General features: G+C 38.9%; 1 protein-coding gene across 1 annotated transcript in view; it reads right to left on the bottom strand.

The window, feature by feature from the left end:
* Positions 1 to 1435: 1435 nt before the first annotated feature.
* ARGLU1 (arginine and glutamate rich 1) overlaps positions 1436 to 16236 on the bottom strand; it is a 26362-nt gene continuing 11561 nt past the window's right edge. Inside the window, exons 3-4 of the mRNA XM_027557944.1 lie at positions 16157 to 16236; positions 1436 to 2284 (exon numbers count right to left, since the gene is read on the bottom strand). The exon at positions 16157 to 16236 is cut by the window's right edge and continues 4 nt beyond it. Of these exons, the coding sequence (XP_027413745.1) occupies positions 2120 to 2284; positions 16157 to 16236 (245 nt within the window). The 3' untranslated portion in view covers positions 1436 to 2119. The remainder of the gene's footprint in view (positions 2285 to 16156) is intronic.

A 16236-nucleotide genomic window follows, 5' to 3' on the forward strand; every position in this document is an offset into this window, starting at 1 on the left:
TGAACTTTTATAATATGTATACAAAAGCAGTAGAAATGAAGAAAACAAATGACTACATACTGCTGTTGCACAGAGAAGATTGGGTGTACTTTATTAACAATTCCATCCTCTTTCCTGCAGCCTGGAGCAGGAACAATTTCATTATTGGACAGGAGTCTCCAACAGCAAACGGGTACTGCAATACGTTACTGAGCAACTCACTGTGATTTCACACCGTATGAGGCAGGAGAAAGCTTTTAAAAGTTAAAAAAGGCACGCATAGCTGATTTCATATATTCTAGAGTCCAGGCTACTCTCTTAGATACAATGTTTAGAACACTTGTATAGCAAAACAATTTTTAAATAAACATTTCCAAAAACTTGAATACACAACTTAGGAACAATGGATCTGCACCCCCCCCCCGCCAAAAAAAAGTTACATTAAAAAAAAAGTGTTAAGAATCATAAAATAATTAGAGCTAACCTAGAGATTAAAAAAAGGATTCATAAGCAACCTAAATTCTTTAGGTAAATAAAGTGAATGTTTTATTAGAATAGAAGGTACCATGTTTACTAAAAGTCAGTTCTCACTACAGTTCATGCCTATTTAAAATTCTATCTTTAAAGATACTTAAACCTAGTTTATTGTTCCTTACCACAATTAGACTCATGAAGAGCTCAAACTAAAGCATGCACACACAAAATAATCTAGCATTTAGTCATCTCATTAACTTATGTTTTCACTTTTTAAAAGACTGGTCAAACTGTCTCAAAAATATTGGAAGGTTTCTCTACTTTGATGACATATCTATGCATCTCAGGCAGCTTTTTTATATCCATCTCCTTTTCTTGAATAAATGTTTTAATGCCAGTTGACTTAAACCTATGTAAAGATAAACGAGGCAGATTCTAGTGTATAAAAGTCATTTATAAGATACCACATGCAAAAACAAAAGAAAAACTTTTAAGTTGAAATGTGTTTTCCCCAAAAGAAACGTGCAGGTACCCTCCCCTGAGGGTGATCTGACCACCTTAGCCTTTTGTAAAAGAACAGAGCTAAGTTCTTTCTGATGGCCCACTGTGAAAATAATTTAAGATACTGTAAATTTTTAGAAGCATTTTTCTAGTCTTTATTAAGTATAATTTGTGGTGATAATACTTATTATCCTAAAATAGAGGTGTAGAATCGAGAATTTACATCTTTTTCTGGGTGCTTAATCTTTCTTAAAGGTAATATTGCTGCCATAATTTGTGTCAGCATAAATTACGTATTTGTAAAAATAGCCATTAAATACTAATTCTCAAGTATATTTAAAGTACATATAAATCCTATGTTCAAAGTATAAGCTAGAAGAAATATATAGCATAGTCCTAGGATTTCTAGATTGTTGACATCAAAAAGTAAACCACCCTCTTTAAGACTTATCAGAACTTTAAAAAAAATTGCTTCAACATATGAATTTAAGACTTTACTTTATTCAGCAAAATCATTTATTTACACAGTGGGGAATGCTGGTTTGATTCTGTCAATGAAATAAAAACAAGGTGAACAGAGACAATACTGAATTGTGTATGTATTTTGTACCAGAGGTGACCAACTGTTTCCTTACCTGTGTCAGGAACACCAAGAGCAACGGTATCACGAGACACTGGTTAACAATACACCACAAAGGTCCAGTGACGCCCTGGGCTTCCAATGCAATCACCAACTTTTTCTTTTTTTATAAATATATAAAAAAACAAAAAGTCAGCAAAACCAGCATTATGATGTAGTAAACAGAGTGTAACTCTAAAGTCAGTGGGTCAGTAAAAACCTTATCAGACCATCCGTAGTTTACAAAGTGATCTGTTCTTCCTCAGACCACTAACAGAGTCCAACAGGTGAAAAATAGATCGCTTTTTAGAAGGTAACAATGATCTGATAAGGATCTGACTTATGGACCTTAAGAGGGGGTTGGGAGGTGGGCGGGCAGGGGGAGGGGAGGGAAGTGTAGAGCATAGCCCCTATTAAAACAAGCTAACTTTCCAGATTTTCCAAATTAAAAAAACAAAAAACAAACAAAAAAAAAAACCACTTCAACATGAAGCTACCATACAAAGTTTTTCCATATTTCTTCGTAAAAAGTTCAGAGTTCGCAGTCTAATCCTGGGTTTTTAACGAGAAGGACAGTTTCGGCCTGGACTTCCCCTTGCCCAGGATAATTTTTTGTTCTTCTTTTTGTTGACGCTGTCGCTCTTGTTCTAGTTTCATCCTTTCCTCATGAATCTTTCTTTGTTCTTCAACAATTCTCAACTGTTCTTCAGCCTGTAAGTTAAAAGTAAAAAATTAGAATCTTTTATTTGTAATATTCTAACAAATTAATCAAAAGTGGTATACAAAAGTTTATGTTTAAAAAAATCTTGCCTAAGATGACATAGAAGGTATCAGGGAAAAACACTGAGGAAGTCGAAAAGAACTCCTTATAAGTTATTCCAACATTTTCCGATATTGTTTTTTGTGAAAAATATATGAACATATTGTTAGGAAAGCACGTGAACATTGTGAAGATCAAAAGAAGTTTCTATAATCATGCCTTGAGCTCAGTATACATTTTGTCCTATTACCTATTTTTATCTATCATTTTAGTAACCAGACTAACAAACTGTCAATTACGAATCGAGGCATGAATTCTAAAGAGTATTCTATCTACCAATTTAACTAAATTTGTAATCAGAAAGGCATACAAAAATCCTCAATGGTGCTACATTATACTGTCATATTGACAACCAAAAAATAATAAACTTTTTTCTGGAGAGAAAAATAAACCTTTCTGACTTGGCTGACTATAAAACGCTAATTTCAATCAGTTCAGTTCAGCCGCTCAGTCATGTCTGACTCTTTGCAACCCCATGGACTGCAGCATCCAAGGCTTCCCTGTCCTTCAACTTCCGGAGCTTGCTCAAACTCATGTCCATCAAGTCAGTGATGCCATCCAACCATCTCATCCTCTGTTGTCCCCTTCTCCTGCCTTCAATCTTTCCCAGCATCAGGGTCTTTTTCAATGAGTCAGTTCTTCGAATCAGGTAGCCCAAGTATTGGGAGTTTCAGCTTCAGTATCAGTCCTTCCAATGACTATTCAGGACTGATTTCCTTTAGGATGAACTGGTATGATCTCCTTGCAGTCCAATTTCAAGAAAATTTACCAGAAGGTTTATCTTTAACCTGAAGGTGTACCTCCTGGGTTGGGAAGATCCCCTAGAGAAGAGATAGGCTACCCACTCCAGTATTCTTGGGCTTCCCTGGCTAATTTCAATAGACACCAATAAAATTAATTCCTGCAATAACTTCAACTCCTTCAGTCTCAAGCAACCAACTTTCTGTGTTCTCTACAGATTTCCTCTCTGCACCAAGAAAATTCAGGCCATTCTCACCAGCTCTTTCCTCTTCAAGTCGCTCTTCTCTCCAAAGATACCATGTCCACTTCCTTAAACTCTCAACTAGGTGCAATTCCACTCCACTCTCCCCCAGGGGACATCAGGCAGTGTGTGGTGGTGACTTGAGCCATCCCAACTGAGGGTGGCTGCTGGCATCTCGTGGGGAGAGAACAGACTGCCAAACACCCAAAGCACAGGACAGCCCCCACAACAAACAACTCACTCCAAAGTTTAACAGTGCCAAGGTTTAGACCACCTGCTCTAACCCTTGACTTCTGAATCTCAGTTATTACTGAGTTGTCCTCTTCTCCCTATTTGACCTTGACCGTAAAATATTCACTGCATCATCTGAATGGCTTTTTATTTCCAAAGTCAAAAATTCATTGCTTTCATCTCCATTATTCTCCTGTAATTGCTTTCTAGATGGTCGGGGCATGGCACACGCAGCTGAATCAAGGTGTAGTAAAGACTCTCAGGGTGCATGCCTGTGCTTCAGAAACTTTCACCAATACAGACATCCCTAAAGTTCTAACTCAGCCTTAAGGAAAGCATATTAGAAAGAACCCTGGGGATTGAAGGATTTTATATCACAACCTCAACAACCCACTTGAGAAATTTATGAAAAGCACTTTGGCACTAATCTACCCCAAACTACATTTTCACAGCACTTTTATATCCAGCAATTTCATTTTCTACTAGTTTTATTCTATAAATATACTTGCATACATGCAAAATTGAACAAATTTATTGCAACATGGTTTGTAAAAGACTGGAAAAACCCTATAAAAGAAAATACTGCGTAACTGTTAAACCCAGAATTACGTGATACTACCTATCAAAAAAATCAAACAAGCTTTAAACAGCAACTTCCTTCACAGACAGAAAAAACTATTTCGACTGTACTCAAATTAACTTCAGATTTGAGTGAAGAAAAAACAAAGGTTCATTTTCATTAAGTCTACAAATACAGGAGATGACAGTGTCTGTGTAGTGGGGGAGCATTATGAAACTGGGATGACTCTAACAAGTGCTATGCCCAGTGCTAGCGAGGCCCGGGGCCCGCTGCCGGCACCTGACGATGAACGAGTCTCGGAACCTGAAGCGCCTTTCCCGCCTCTATGCACACACACTCGTAGTTTGTTTATTATGGCTTTAAACTAAGCATATTTTTGGGCAAAAAAAAGAGATGGATTTTCAGCAAACTTATGGTAATCATTTCATAAGTCAAATGTTTAGGCTATACACTAATCTATACAGTGCTGTATGTCAATTATATCTCAACAAAACTGTAAGAAAAAAATAAAAAGTAACAAAACAGACATTTTCAAATAAAATGGTACAGAAATAAGTGTCTTTGTGTAAAGAACATGTATTCCAAAATGTGGCCTGAAGTAAGTTTTTTAACAATTTTAATATATTAGGGAAGGCTCCCTATTTGTAAAACACTCAAAGATTTTGTAAAACGGAAGAATTTGACATGCATAAAAGTTGGTTTTTAAGATTCAGTACTTCAATAATCTTGGGGAAATTCTTAATTATTTTTGACCCTTATATATAAAGAATGACTCTAATAGCAATGATAATAACTATGAAATGATCACAGAGTAATTATAGGGTAATTACAAGATGAAATAAGGTAATTATGAGAGTGTACTGTAAAGTACAATACTTTATAAATGCTAGAAATTATCCTTTAAGCCAAACAAAAAATATGAGGCCTAAGTACAGTGACCAAAGAAAAACCATTATTTTAGCTCTAAAATAAGAAAACTATGTTGAACTGATAAAATTACAAAGTCCTTTTCAACTGCAAGTTAATTAGTATGTTGGTAAATTGATAAACCTTGACAATAAAGTAAACTTTATATTAAAAAAGGCCAGTTGGGAAAAACCAGTCTTCTCTCATTTTAACTCAGTGCCTTTCAAGAGATGGAAACCTGACTGGGCATCAGTGTGTGTGGTGGGACTCCACAGCCGCCTGGAAAGGTATTCCTCTAAGGCCCTGCAGCCCTCTCAGCTAACTGACCTGCTGCTCTGTCTCTCATGATCCCGTTTGCAAGCAAGTATGCATTTTATTCCTCTCCCATCTTTGTTTCCAATGTGCACACAAGAAACCATTCTTCCAAATGAGAGGCAGACACACACAGGCATGTTCGTACCGATGGACAACACCAAGTTCTCTTACACCATGGAGGCCGAAGAGAAAGGTCAACACTGATGATGTAAGCCAGCCTTCCCGGCCACTGCACCCAGGGCCCTGCTTGGTCTCAAAAAGGTTTTCAACTCTCACCCCATTCAAAAGAACTGCTAAGATGAAATACACAAAAGCAGCATATACTGCCGTAATACAAGGGTCTACCTAGCCCCTCTCCCAGGATCTTTTGTCTCCCTGTCCCTCTTTACCCAGAGGTTCTATTACCTTTGTAAAAATTAACGCTTTTCTAAGCGTTCTCCTTACCCTGTCTACGATTTTGGATCAAGGTTCTTAGCAGCAGTTTCTTTAGCAAATAGCGATACTGAAAACCATCACTCTCTACTTGGAATACATATGAATTTTTATGAAATATGTATCAGGAATGATGGGAAAAAATAAAAAAATATTACAATTAGGAATCATGCCCCTAACTTGGAAATGTGAATTTCTGCATTTTAACCTTCCAAAGCATATGTTTCACTCTGCCATTTTGCAATTTTAACACACCCTTCCCTCTATTAACAAGTATAATACAGGTCCCATTTTAGATAAAAAATGAGTAAAAAGTATTAAAAAGAAAATCTGATGTAATTAGTTTTGACCCTTGGCAAACTATTTTATGTTATTCATGTACAAAGCCAAAAAAAGGGGGGGGGGGAGGGTTTGGCTTGAAAAAAGTAATACCCTCTTTCCCCTCAAGGGCCCATGGCAGTTCAGTTATTCTGACAGACACCTTCTGAGGATATATACCATCACGTACCATCAACTACTCTCTACAGAGAAACCGTGACCACCCTCCCTCTAGCCCCCTTTCTCTCCAGGTCAATTCCCCTTTGCTACCTTTATAACAAACATACTTTAGATAACATCTCCTCTCTCTTCATTTTACCTAAAATACAAACAACTGCTTCAAGAACTGTCTGGTAACTGAGCATGGTATGAAACACTGGGTACAGAAATCACTGCCTTCCAGATCTCTGGAGAGACTGCTCGACGTTACTGCCAAGAGAGAGAGCTGACACTTTCAGGATTTTACCATTCATGTCTTAAAATTTCACAAAAAAGAAACTGTACTCTTCTAGATGCACTTCTTTTAATTCTGTGCCCTAAATTCTCTTTTACTCAGTTCTTTTATCTTGTTCAATAAGCATTCCTTTTGTGAAAGCTTTCTTTTAATGCCTGGTGACCCCCGGCTCTTGTCGTGACCACACCAGGCCTTCCCGGTTCCTACTGCAGATTTCCTTCTCTTCTCTCTCCTCTTCTTCCTCCCTCTGCACACCCTCCTCACTCACCAAGTTCAGCTGTTCTCTCTTTACTATTTCTATTTCCACCTTATCAAGTGCCCACCTTTTCATGACCTCAGTGGCTTTCTTGTTTCTATAGCCTCTGTCCTTCACACCACACTGCACAATGTCAATACATTTAATGTTCATAGTTTTTAAAAAACAGTTGCCCAGAATACACCAACATAATTAAATCAGTTTTCTACCTTATCATCTGGGAACAAGCCTCTCAATGCCTGAAAACCCTAACTTGCCCACCATTCCAACTCAAATTAAGATATTTAAATTGACCTGTAAATTTGATGCCATACCATGTTTTCCCATCTCTTAAATTGTATAAACATGTCGTTACCAGTCAACTTACATACACTCAGCTCTATTACAAACGTTCTTTTCTATGTTAGTTTCCGGTAGCCACTGTAACATATTACCACAAACTGGACAGCTTAAAACAACAGAAGTGTATCCAGCAGGCAGTTATCACTGCAGCAGAATCAAGGTGCTGACATTCTAGGGCCACATTCCTTCCGCCAGGATCTTCCCGTCTCTGTTCTGACTCCATACCACTGTCTCATCTGCTTGGAAGTCTGAAACCCTTCTGCCACGGTGTCTTCTCTCTCAGTCCATGTTGGCAGTGCTTCTGCTGATCTCCCAGGCACATGTGGCCATGAGCCAACAGGCTCTTCCACGGGTCCTTCTTGGATAATCTCATCTACTCCTGGCTTCTGCTAAAATGGCTGAGGTAACCTGTGAGTCACACGCCTAACCTTTTTCCCATTATCAAGATGTCCAGTCATACCCTTGGCCTTCTTTCTAGCACAAACATCAAGTTCTCATCTAGTTTACTTCCTGGTTCTTTGCTCAATTTCTCTCTTCTTGCATTTTTCATAAAGTATGAGAAGAAACAAGACTGCACTTTACTTAGAATTGAAGATCATCATGATGTAAGTTCTACCTCTCGCACAATTGTAGGATACAATCCAGCTAGGTTTCTCCCACTGTATAATAAGGAATTCCTTGCCTCCAGTTTCATTAACATGTTATTTGTTTTCTTCCCACCCCTAACCAGCAGGGCCCAGAGGCACTTTAGCAAGTCCATATTCCTACCTAGAGTCTCTCAAAAGCAGTCCAGGCATTTTCTATCATGTGCCTCAAAATTCTTCCAGCCTCTATCCACTGTCCAATTCCAAAAATATGCCCACATTTTTAGGTAACAAGTTAGCACAAACTAGGTAGGCTCAAAACAACACAAAGTTCATCTGAGGGCTGGAAATCCAAAATCGGCATCGCTGGGCCCATACCAAGGTGTCGGCAGGCTGTGCTCCCTCGGGAAGGCCTAGGGGAGTCCACTGCGAGCTTCTTCCCGGTCCTGTGGGCCGCGAGGACGACTTCTTCCATTCTGACCACATCACTCTTGTCTTCAAGGCTAGTATCTTTCAACCTCTCTCTTCTTGCTATCTTCTGTGTGTTCTGTGGTAAAACCTCTTCTAGCTCCCTCTTGAAAGGATACATGTGAAGGCATTCAGTTCAGTTCAGTCGCTCAGTCGTGTCTGACTCTTTGTGACACCATGGATTGCAGCACGCCAGGCCTCCTTGTCTATCACCAACTCTCAGAGTTTACTCAAACTCACATCCATGGAGTTGGTGATGAGTTGGTGAATGTCTGAAGGCATTCAGGGCATAGTAATAATTCAGGATAGACTTTCCACCCCAAGACCTGAACTTATATCTGTAAAACTCTTAATCTGTCATATAAGGTAACATTCTCAAGTTTTGGGGATTCGAACATGGATATCTTTTTTTAGGGGGCTGGAGGCTATTTTTCAGTCTACTACACTAACATTAAAAAGTGCTTTTGGTTCAAGATGGCAGAGTAGAAGGACATGCACTCATCTCCTGTGAGAGCAACAAAACTTTAACGAGCTGTAGAACCACCACTGGAACCCACCAAAAAAGACACCCCACGTCCAAAGAAAAAGACGCTGCAGTGAGATGGGAGGAGGTGCACAATCACGATGAAATCAAACCCCATACTTGCCAGGTGGGTGATCCACAGACTGGAGAATAATAATACCAAAACAGATCTCCCACTGTTGTGAAGGTTCTGAACACCACATTGGGCTTGCCAGCCTGGGATCCAACAAAGGGACTGGGGATCCCCAGGGAATCTGGCCTTGAGAGCCAACAGGATTTGATCATAGACCTCCCAGGAGACTGAGGGAAACAGAGACTCCAGTCTTAGCACAAACAAAGTTTTGCACACACCAAGACCTAGAGAAGAGGAGCAGTGACCCCACAGGAGACTGAACCAAAACTACTTGCTAGTGCTGGAGGGCCTCCTGGGGAGGCTGGGTCGCAGGGGCTCACCGCAGGGACAGGGGCACTGGAGGGTCCCCTGTAGCGTAAACCCTCTGGGAGTTTGCCACTAACCCTACCATAGAGCCCTGGAGACCCCAGGGTTGGGTCACCTCAGACCAAACAACTACTAGAGATGGAGTGTGACCCACTCCCTCCTCCATCTCTGCCCCAGGCCCAGCAGCAGATAATCAGATTAAAGCTTTCCTGAGCAAGGCCCTGCCCACCAGAGCAAGGCCCAATTTTTCCCAGCACCTGTTCCTCCCATCAGGAAGCTTACACAAGCCCCTTAGCTTCCTCCATCAGAAGGCAGCCAGAAGCAGCCAGAAGAAGCAGTCTCATAGCAGCTAAAACAAAAACCGTATTACAGAAAGTTAATCATGATGACAGAGCAGAAAGTTATGTCCCAGATGAAGGGACAAGATAAAATCCCAGAAAAACAACTAATGAAGTGGCTATAGGCAACCCTCCAGAAAAAGAATTCAGAATGATGATAGTGAAGATGATCCAGGATCTCAGAAAAAGCATGGAGGCAAATATTGAGAAGATGCAAGAAATGTTTACCAAAGACCTACAAGAACTAAAGAACAAAGAGGGATGAATAATACACTAGAAAGAATTAACATCAGAATAACTGAGGCAGAAGAACGGACAAAGGGAGGACAGAATATAGAAAAAAGAATGAAAACAAATGAAGACAGACTACAAGACCTCTGGACAACCTGAGGACAATTAAACGCACCAACATTTGCATTACAAGGGTCCCAGAAGGAGCTGGAAGAGAGAAAGGACTTAAGAAAATATTTGAAGAAATAATAGCTAAAAACTTCCTGAACATGGGAAAGGAAATAGTCACCCAAGTCCAGGAAGCACAGAGAGTCCCAGGAAAGATAAACTCAAGGAGGTGTCTCACACCCAGACACATAGTGATCAAACTGACAAAAATTAAAGAAAGATAAAATATTAGAAGCAACAAGGGAAAAACGACAAATAACATACAAGGGAACTCCCATCAGGCTATCAGCTGATTTCTCAACAGAAACTCTACAAGCCAGAGGGAATGGCATGTAAATGGGATACATTTAAAGTGATGAAAGGGAAGAACCTACAACCAAAAATACTCAACCCTGCAAGACTCTCATTCAGATTTGATGCAGAAATCGAAAGCTTTCCAGACAAGCAAAAGTTAAGAGAATTCAGTACCACCAAACTAGCTTTGCAACAAATGCTAAAGGAACTTCTCCAGGCAGGAAACACAAGAGAAGGGAAAGACCCACAGAAAATAAACCCAAAACAATTAAGAAAATGGTAATAGGATCACATATATCAATAACTACCTTAAATGTAAACAGATTACACGCACCAACCAAAAGACAGTGACTGACTGGGGGGATGAAGACATGTGCATCCACACAGTTCCACTTACAACATCACTCTGCTTGACACCCCCAAATTGTATGTCATTATTTTATACTGTTAAGTTAAGCATCTTTCCATTATGGCTTGTAACTGTAATTATCTTTTTTTTTGGGGGGGGGGGGCGTCTGGCTATTGATTGTGAAAACTGATAAAACATTTTTACTACTGTGATTATGTAACTATTAGTCAATACCACTGTTATCACAATTGGTCAACAGAAAAATAATCAAACTTTGTATCATCAAAACTAGGATTTAATAGAAAAACCTGTAAATACTTTTTAAAATCCACATGCATATCAGAATTATCTTGAAATTCTTTTGAAAAATACAAATGCTCAGGTATTGCCTTTTTCTCCAGAGCTCCAGGTATGTTTCCAATGAGCAGCCATGTTTAAACAACTGGACTATATGATGATCTTTTACTTTTATCTAGTTTGTTTCATTTTTTCTATTTCATATTCAGTACTCCCATTTCATTTAGTTTATGTTCTCCAATTTCTCCATCTCTCTTCTTTTGTGTTTTCAAGCCTTTACAAGTATAGTTTAAAAGCTTTTGTATACATACATAGTATGCAAATATATATTTTAGAAAACTTGAGTTTTTGCCTAAAAAATTATGACACTATTATTCCTCTTGTCTTAGTATGAATAGAAAGCTAGATTTCTAATTAAAAAAATAGATGTGCAACAAGCAACAAAGATTTACTATATAGCATAGGGAACTAGTCAATATGATAACCTATAATGGAAAATAATTTCAAAAATAATGTATGTGTCTAACTGAAGCGCCCTGCTGTGCACCTGCAACACTGAAAGTCATCTGTATTCAACAACATGTGTACACATGCTTTAAAAAAGTGCTTTCTTGCATCTTTCTAAAAACTTTTTACAGTCTCTCCTAACTGCAAAGTAAGATCTAGTTTAATTCAAACTAAGAATATGGATATATTTCATACATAGTAAACAATGGTACTATTTTTTAAATCTCTCAAACTGGTGAGATACCAATTGTCATGTAGCGCAATGAACATGGGAAATCTCACTATGCGATAAGGGAAAAGGGGGAAAACTATTCAACGTTAAAGAGAGGAAATATATGATAGATCAATAATTTCATGGAACTATTTGAGGGTCATTTTTCCTACTGATATAACCGCCTAGAACATTTTATTCCATGCCAATACCTATCACCTTAATTTAGTTTGTTCCCCTTTCTGAATAAGTAAGATTCATATACATTTCAGAACAGTATCTGGGCTCTTCCCAGACACATCACTAAAAAACTGTGCAAAGACATTCACACAGTTTTTAAGTATTAACACTGAAGAAAATTAAAATTCTCCATCTCATCATGCTAACAGCCTTGCAAATGTTTGATGCTATCTGTACACTGCCAATACTAACCCGGTGTGCCAAAAAGCCAAGCCAAGTCAATTCACATTTTGATTAATTTTCATTTGATTTTATAAAGCAAACGTGTATGTCCATTAATATTTTGTCTCCTTATGAACAGATAAAATCAAGTATCTTGATAACTTGGAATTGAAATAAGCAAAAATTATTCTTGGTCTAGACCACTTAACATGATTGTCACATAGGAGAGCCCAGCACTTGGCTCATGTTTCTTATTACAGACATTACTGGGATCTATCTCTGTAGTTTCGTCAAGAAGACCTACTTAAATGTTAGTCTAAGTGTGGCCTAAGTTTACTTTCTTTACTAGTTACTCTTTTGGGATCACAACGGTGACATGTATTACTTGTAGAAACTGGAGAAAAGTATAAAATCACTTACAAGCCTACCAATCTGAGATATCTATTCTCAGCACTTTGGCGTATTTTTCTATTAAATGTGCAAATGTACGTTTCAAATTAGGAAAATCATAGTATGTATGCAAGTTTTGTATTTAGCTACTTTCCCTGTATTACAGAGTTCTATCCCTGGGTCGGGAAGATCCCTGGAGAAGGGAATGGCAACCCACTCCAGTATGTTTGCCTGGAGAAGCCCATGGACAGAGGAGCCTGGTAGGATACAGTCCATAAGCAACTGAACTGAAAATGGTCATGCCCATTTCCACTCCCAGGACAGCGCTCTGCACAAAGGGTCCCTGTGACCACATCCCTGCCAGCACTGGGCACTGACAGGAGGAAAAGATCTTCAAACGTGGCATGTAGTATCAGAGAAAAAGCAAAGAGAGGGCCATTTCTTTGCTTCCCTACTAAGGAGAGGTTTTATTTTCAGGAATCTGTGACAGCTACTCTCCCATTACTTACCACACAGCTTGCTACACACAAAGTGGTCTTACTACCACAACTGCTACTGCTCTTCCCGTCCCCCAACTCCTGCTGTTTCTCCATCTCTACTTCCCTCCAGGCCTTTGCACTACATTTCATTTCCTCACACTCTGGTCCTCATTCTGTCCATCAGGGTCCAGATCAGAAGTCTCTCTTCCAGGAAGGTTCTCAGGGCGATATGTCAGTTGTCTCACATAATTCATACTCCTTACCAAGCAGTTCCATATTATTAGTTGACTTTTCTTGGAACTGTGCTTGTCTCCACAATTAATACATTAAAGTCTTTAAGAGACTTGACTCCTTTTTATCTTCATATTGTTCTTTATACATTGTATCTATCATTTTAACAAGATTTTCAATATATTCCATGTAGAATTCCCTAGTAATGTCTGACTCTTTGTGACCCCATGGACTGTAGTCTGCCAGCCTCCTCTAACCCTGGGATTTCCCAGGCAAGAATACTGAGTGAGTTGCCATTTCCTTCTCCAGGGAATCTTCCTGACCCAGGGATTGAACCTGTATATCCTGCATTAGCAGGCGAGTTCCTTACCACTGAGCCACCAGGTAAGCCCATTTCTTGGTAAATATGTATAAAGATTAAAGAACTGCACTCAAAATTCAGAGGAAGAGGAGAGAAAACAAAAATTAAAGAAACTGCAATATATGTTTTGCAAAATATACATTTTGTCTCCCTACACAAAGGACACTCTTAACTTTCCCTGCAAGGAAATGTTCACCAAGAGAACCGAATAAAAATTAATCTTTTCCAATATGAACAGTAACTTATACTTGCAACTTTACTGAACCTAACCAAGAAGCAAATGGACTAATTATGTCCAAATTCTTACCAACTTTCAAATTCTAGCTTCTTTCCCTGTACGACACCTTTCTTTTCACCCAAGTTTCACTGGCAACGTGCAGTTAACAGTAGCGTCACTGCACCATCTGTTAATACTGCCCCGGAGCAGCTGGTCTAAGTACGGTCCAGGGACCAAAGACGGTGCAAACTGTCACTGACCCACAAAAGAGAAGCCAGGAAGCATTTCAGCAACTCCTATAGCACTCTGATCTCAGTTTTCTAATAACGCATCCTAACTGTGTTCTGCAAAAGTAGGGGTCTGAGGCAAACCAAGACAAAAACAAAATCTGGCCAGTTTTACTACCACTTGAGAAGCTGCTCCAGAGTATGTTTGCTCATCTTTTCCCAGTGATGACAAACAGAAGGCTCTAAATTTAAGGTTCGTGTGGGTACACTCTTAGAGGAACACCGGAGGCGGAGGTGTCCCTAGGCACCCAGACAGCCCGGGTCAGGAGGATCAGGACTGCAGCAGCATATACCCAGTTCAAGAGTCACCATCCAGCGTTTCAGGCCATCCACAACCCAAACCCCTTTACTATCCAATCTCTTACACCATGTTCTGAAAGGAATCCCACCTCACCTGCTGGGTAATTTGGCTTCAGTGTTTCAACCCAAACTACACTGTTCCTGTTTTCTACAAATATCCATGCCTTACAAACCAGACTGCGTGTACCATTCAAAGCTCAACTTGCAAAACTAAAATTAAGAGGCATACTTCCAACTTATACTCTCTATTTGTACTGAGATTTCCTTATGTGGAATTATTAAAAAAAAAAAATTATCACATACTTATTCATCAGCATACAGTGATATATCTTACTATGACTTCTCATCCACTTCACATTCATGGTGCCTCTTCTACCTAAGCAGATATTAATGTCTCTTCCTTGGTAAAGCAGAAGTGAGTCTTTCCTTTTCCTTGTGGCTTTCACTTTAACCAGGACAATGATATTAAATAAGAGTCCTTATGTCAAGCTCAGTAAGTTGTTCAGAATATTTCGAGTTTGGCTCTTATGTGGGGTACATTATCTTGTAAAAGATCATGCTCTAGAACCAACTGCTGGTGGTTTACCTTTCACATTCTTATTCATTATAAACAAGTATTCGCCGTCCTCCCTCATTCCCCCGACCTGGCCATAAGGATCCAGCTCTAACTGCCTTGTCCCACTCTTCGGCCCCATGAACTGCAGCATTCCAGGCTTCCTTGTCCTTCTGTATCTCTGAGTTTGAGTCTGCTCAAACTCAAATTGCTTAGACACTCCCAGATCTTTTTCTGTGCCTTTAGAAACACAGTCACAGAATTTGTTTTTTCTAAACCACTTAAATGGAAACTACATCTTGCTTCCCCCCCAGTCTACAGTGTAACTTAGTGGCAACTGTTTTCCCATGGCTATATTATTCACAACCATTTCTAACTACGCAAAACTTGTCTACAATCAAAAGTCCCTCTTGGGCCATGTTTTCATTCCTGGGCAGGAACTACCACTAACGCTCATTCATCGTTAAGTACATGTTCCTCTATCTTTGATTTATATTCTTACTTTGAAGTAGAATTCCTATATGCCATCTGTATAAGAAAGTTTTCCCTTATAATGTCTATCTTTTTTTGTTTTTGATTTATTTATATCTATACTCCTTTAATTCTAGCTTTCTTTTTCATCATACTGAGTATGCTTCAAATTATATTCACACTTTTAAGTGGGAAAATCCTACTACAACAAAAACTTTATCTACTTTTAAATGCTAGTATATGCTACAAACACAAAAAACTGGAGTACTAAAATACAGAATGGAAACGAAAAACAGAAGTGATGTGTATTAGCTTTTCTATTGAAAAAATTTACTTCGGTATTCTTATGTTGACTTTACTGAAATGTAAAAATTGTATCTCCTTTCATATGCCTATTTCACAATGCCATTATTTAAGTCTCTGTTCTTTGTTAGATTATAAACTTGAAAAACACAAAACACTTTCTAACCTGGTACACTTTATCAAATACTGTCTACTTATTTTGTCTAGTAATTGATAACAGCAACTTATGCCAAGTGAAATACTGCATATTATTGGGTGTAAATACCTTCAGACTTTTGGTTTTGTGTTTTAGGTAGAGAAGAAATGTGAATGAGGTTAGGATAGAAAAAAATTAGGGACAGTTCAATTTCCCCTAGAAAATCTGTTCTAAACCACTGTGAATCCTGGAATTTTCTCCAGACTAACCAGAATTTCTGGCTTGCCCCAAAGAGATTCCTCTAGAGGTAGTAGCCAAAATCTAGTGAACTATTCCTACTCCTGCATCAAATTCCTTACAACAGTCCTGAGAGCTCTGAACTGGTTTTCATGTTTGCTTTATACATACCAGTTTGGCTTGTGCTTCTGCAATTTTTCGGTTATTCTCTTCTAGTATTCGCTCCAGCTCCTCACGTTTTGCACGTTCTT

This window comes from Bos indicus x Bos taurus, chromosome 12 (genome assembly GCF_003369695.1).
Source record: "Bos indicus x Bos taurus breed Angus x Brahman F1 hybrid chromosome 12, Bos_hybrid_MaternalHap_v2.0, whole genome shotgun sequence".
Classification (NCBI taxonomy): domain Eukaryota; kingdom Metazoa; phylum Chordata; class Mammalia; order Artiodactyla; family Bovidae; genus Bos; species Bos indicus x Bos taurus.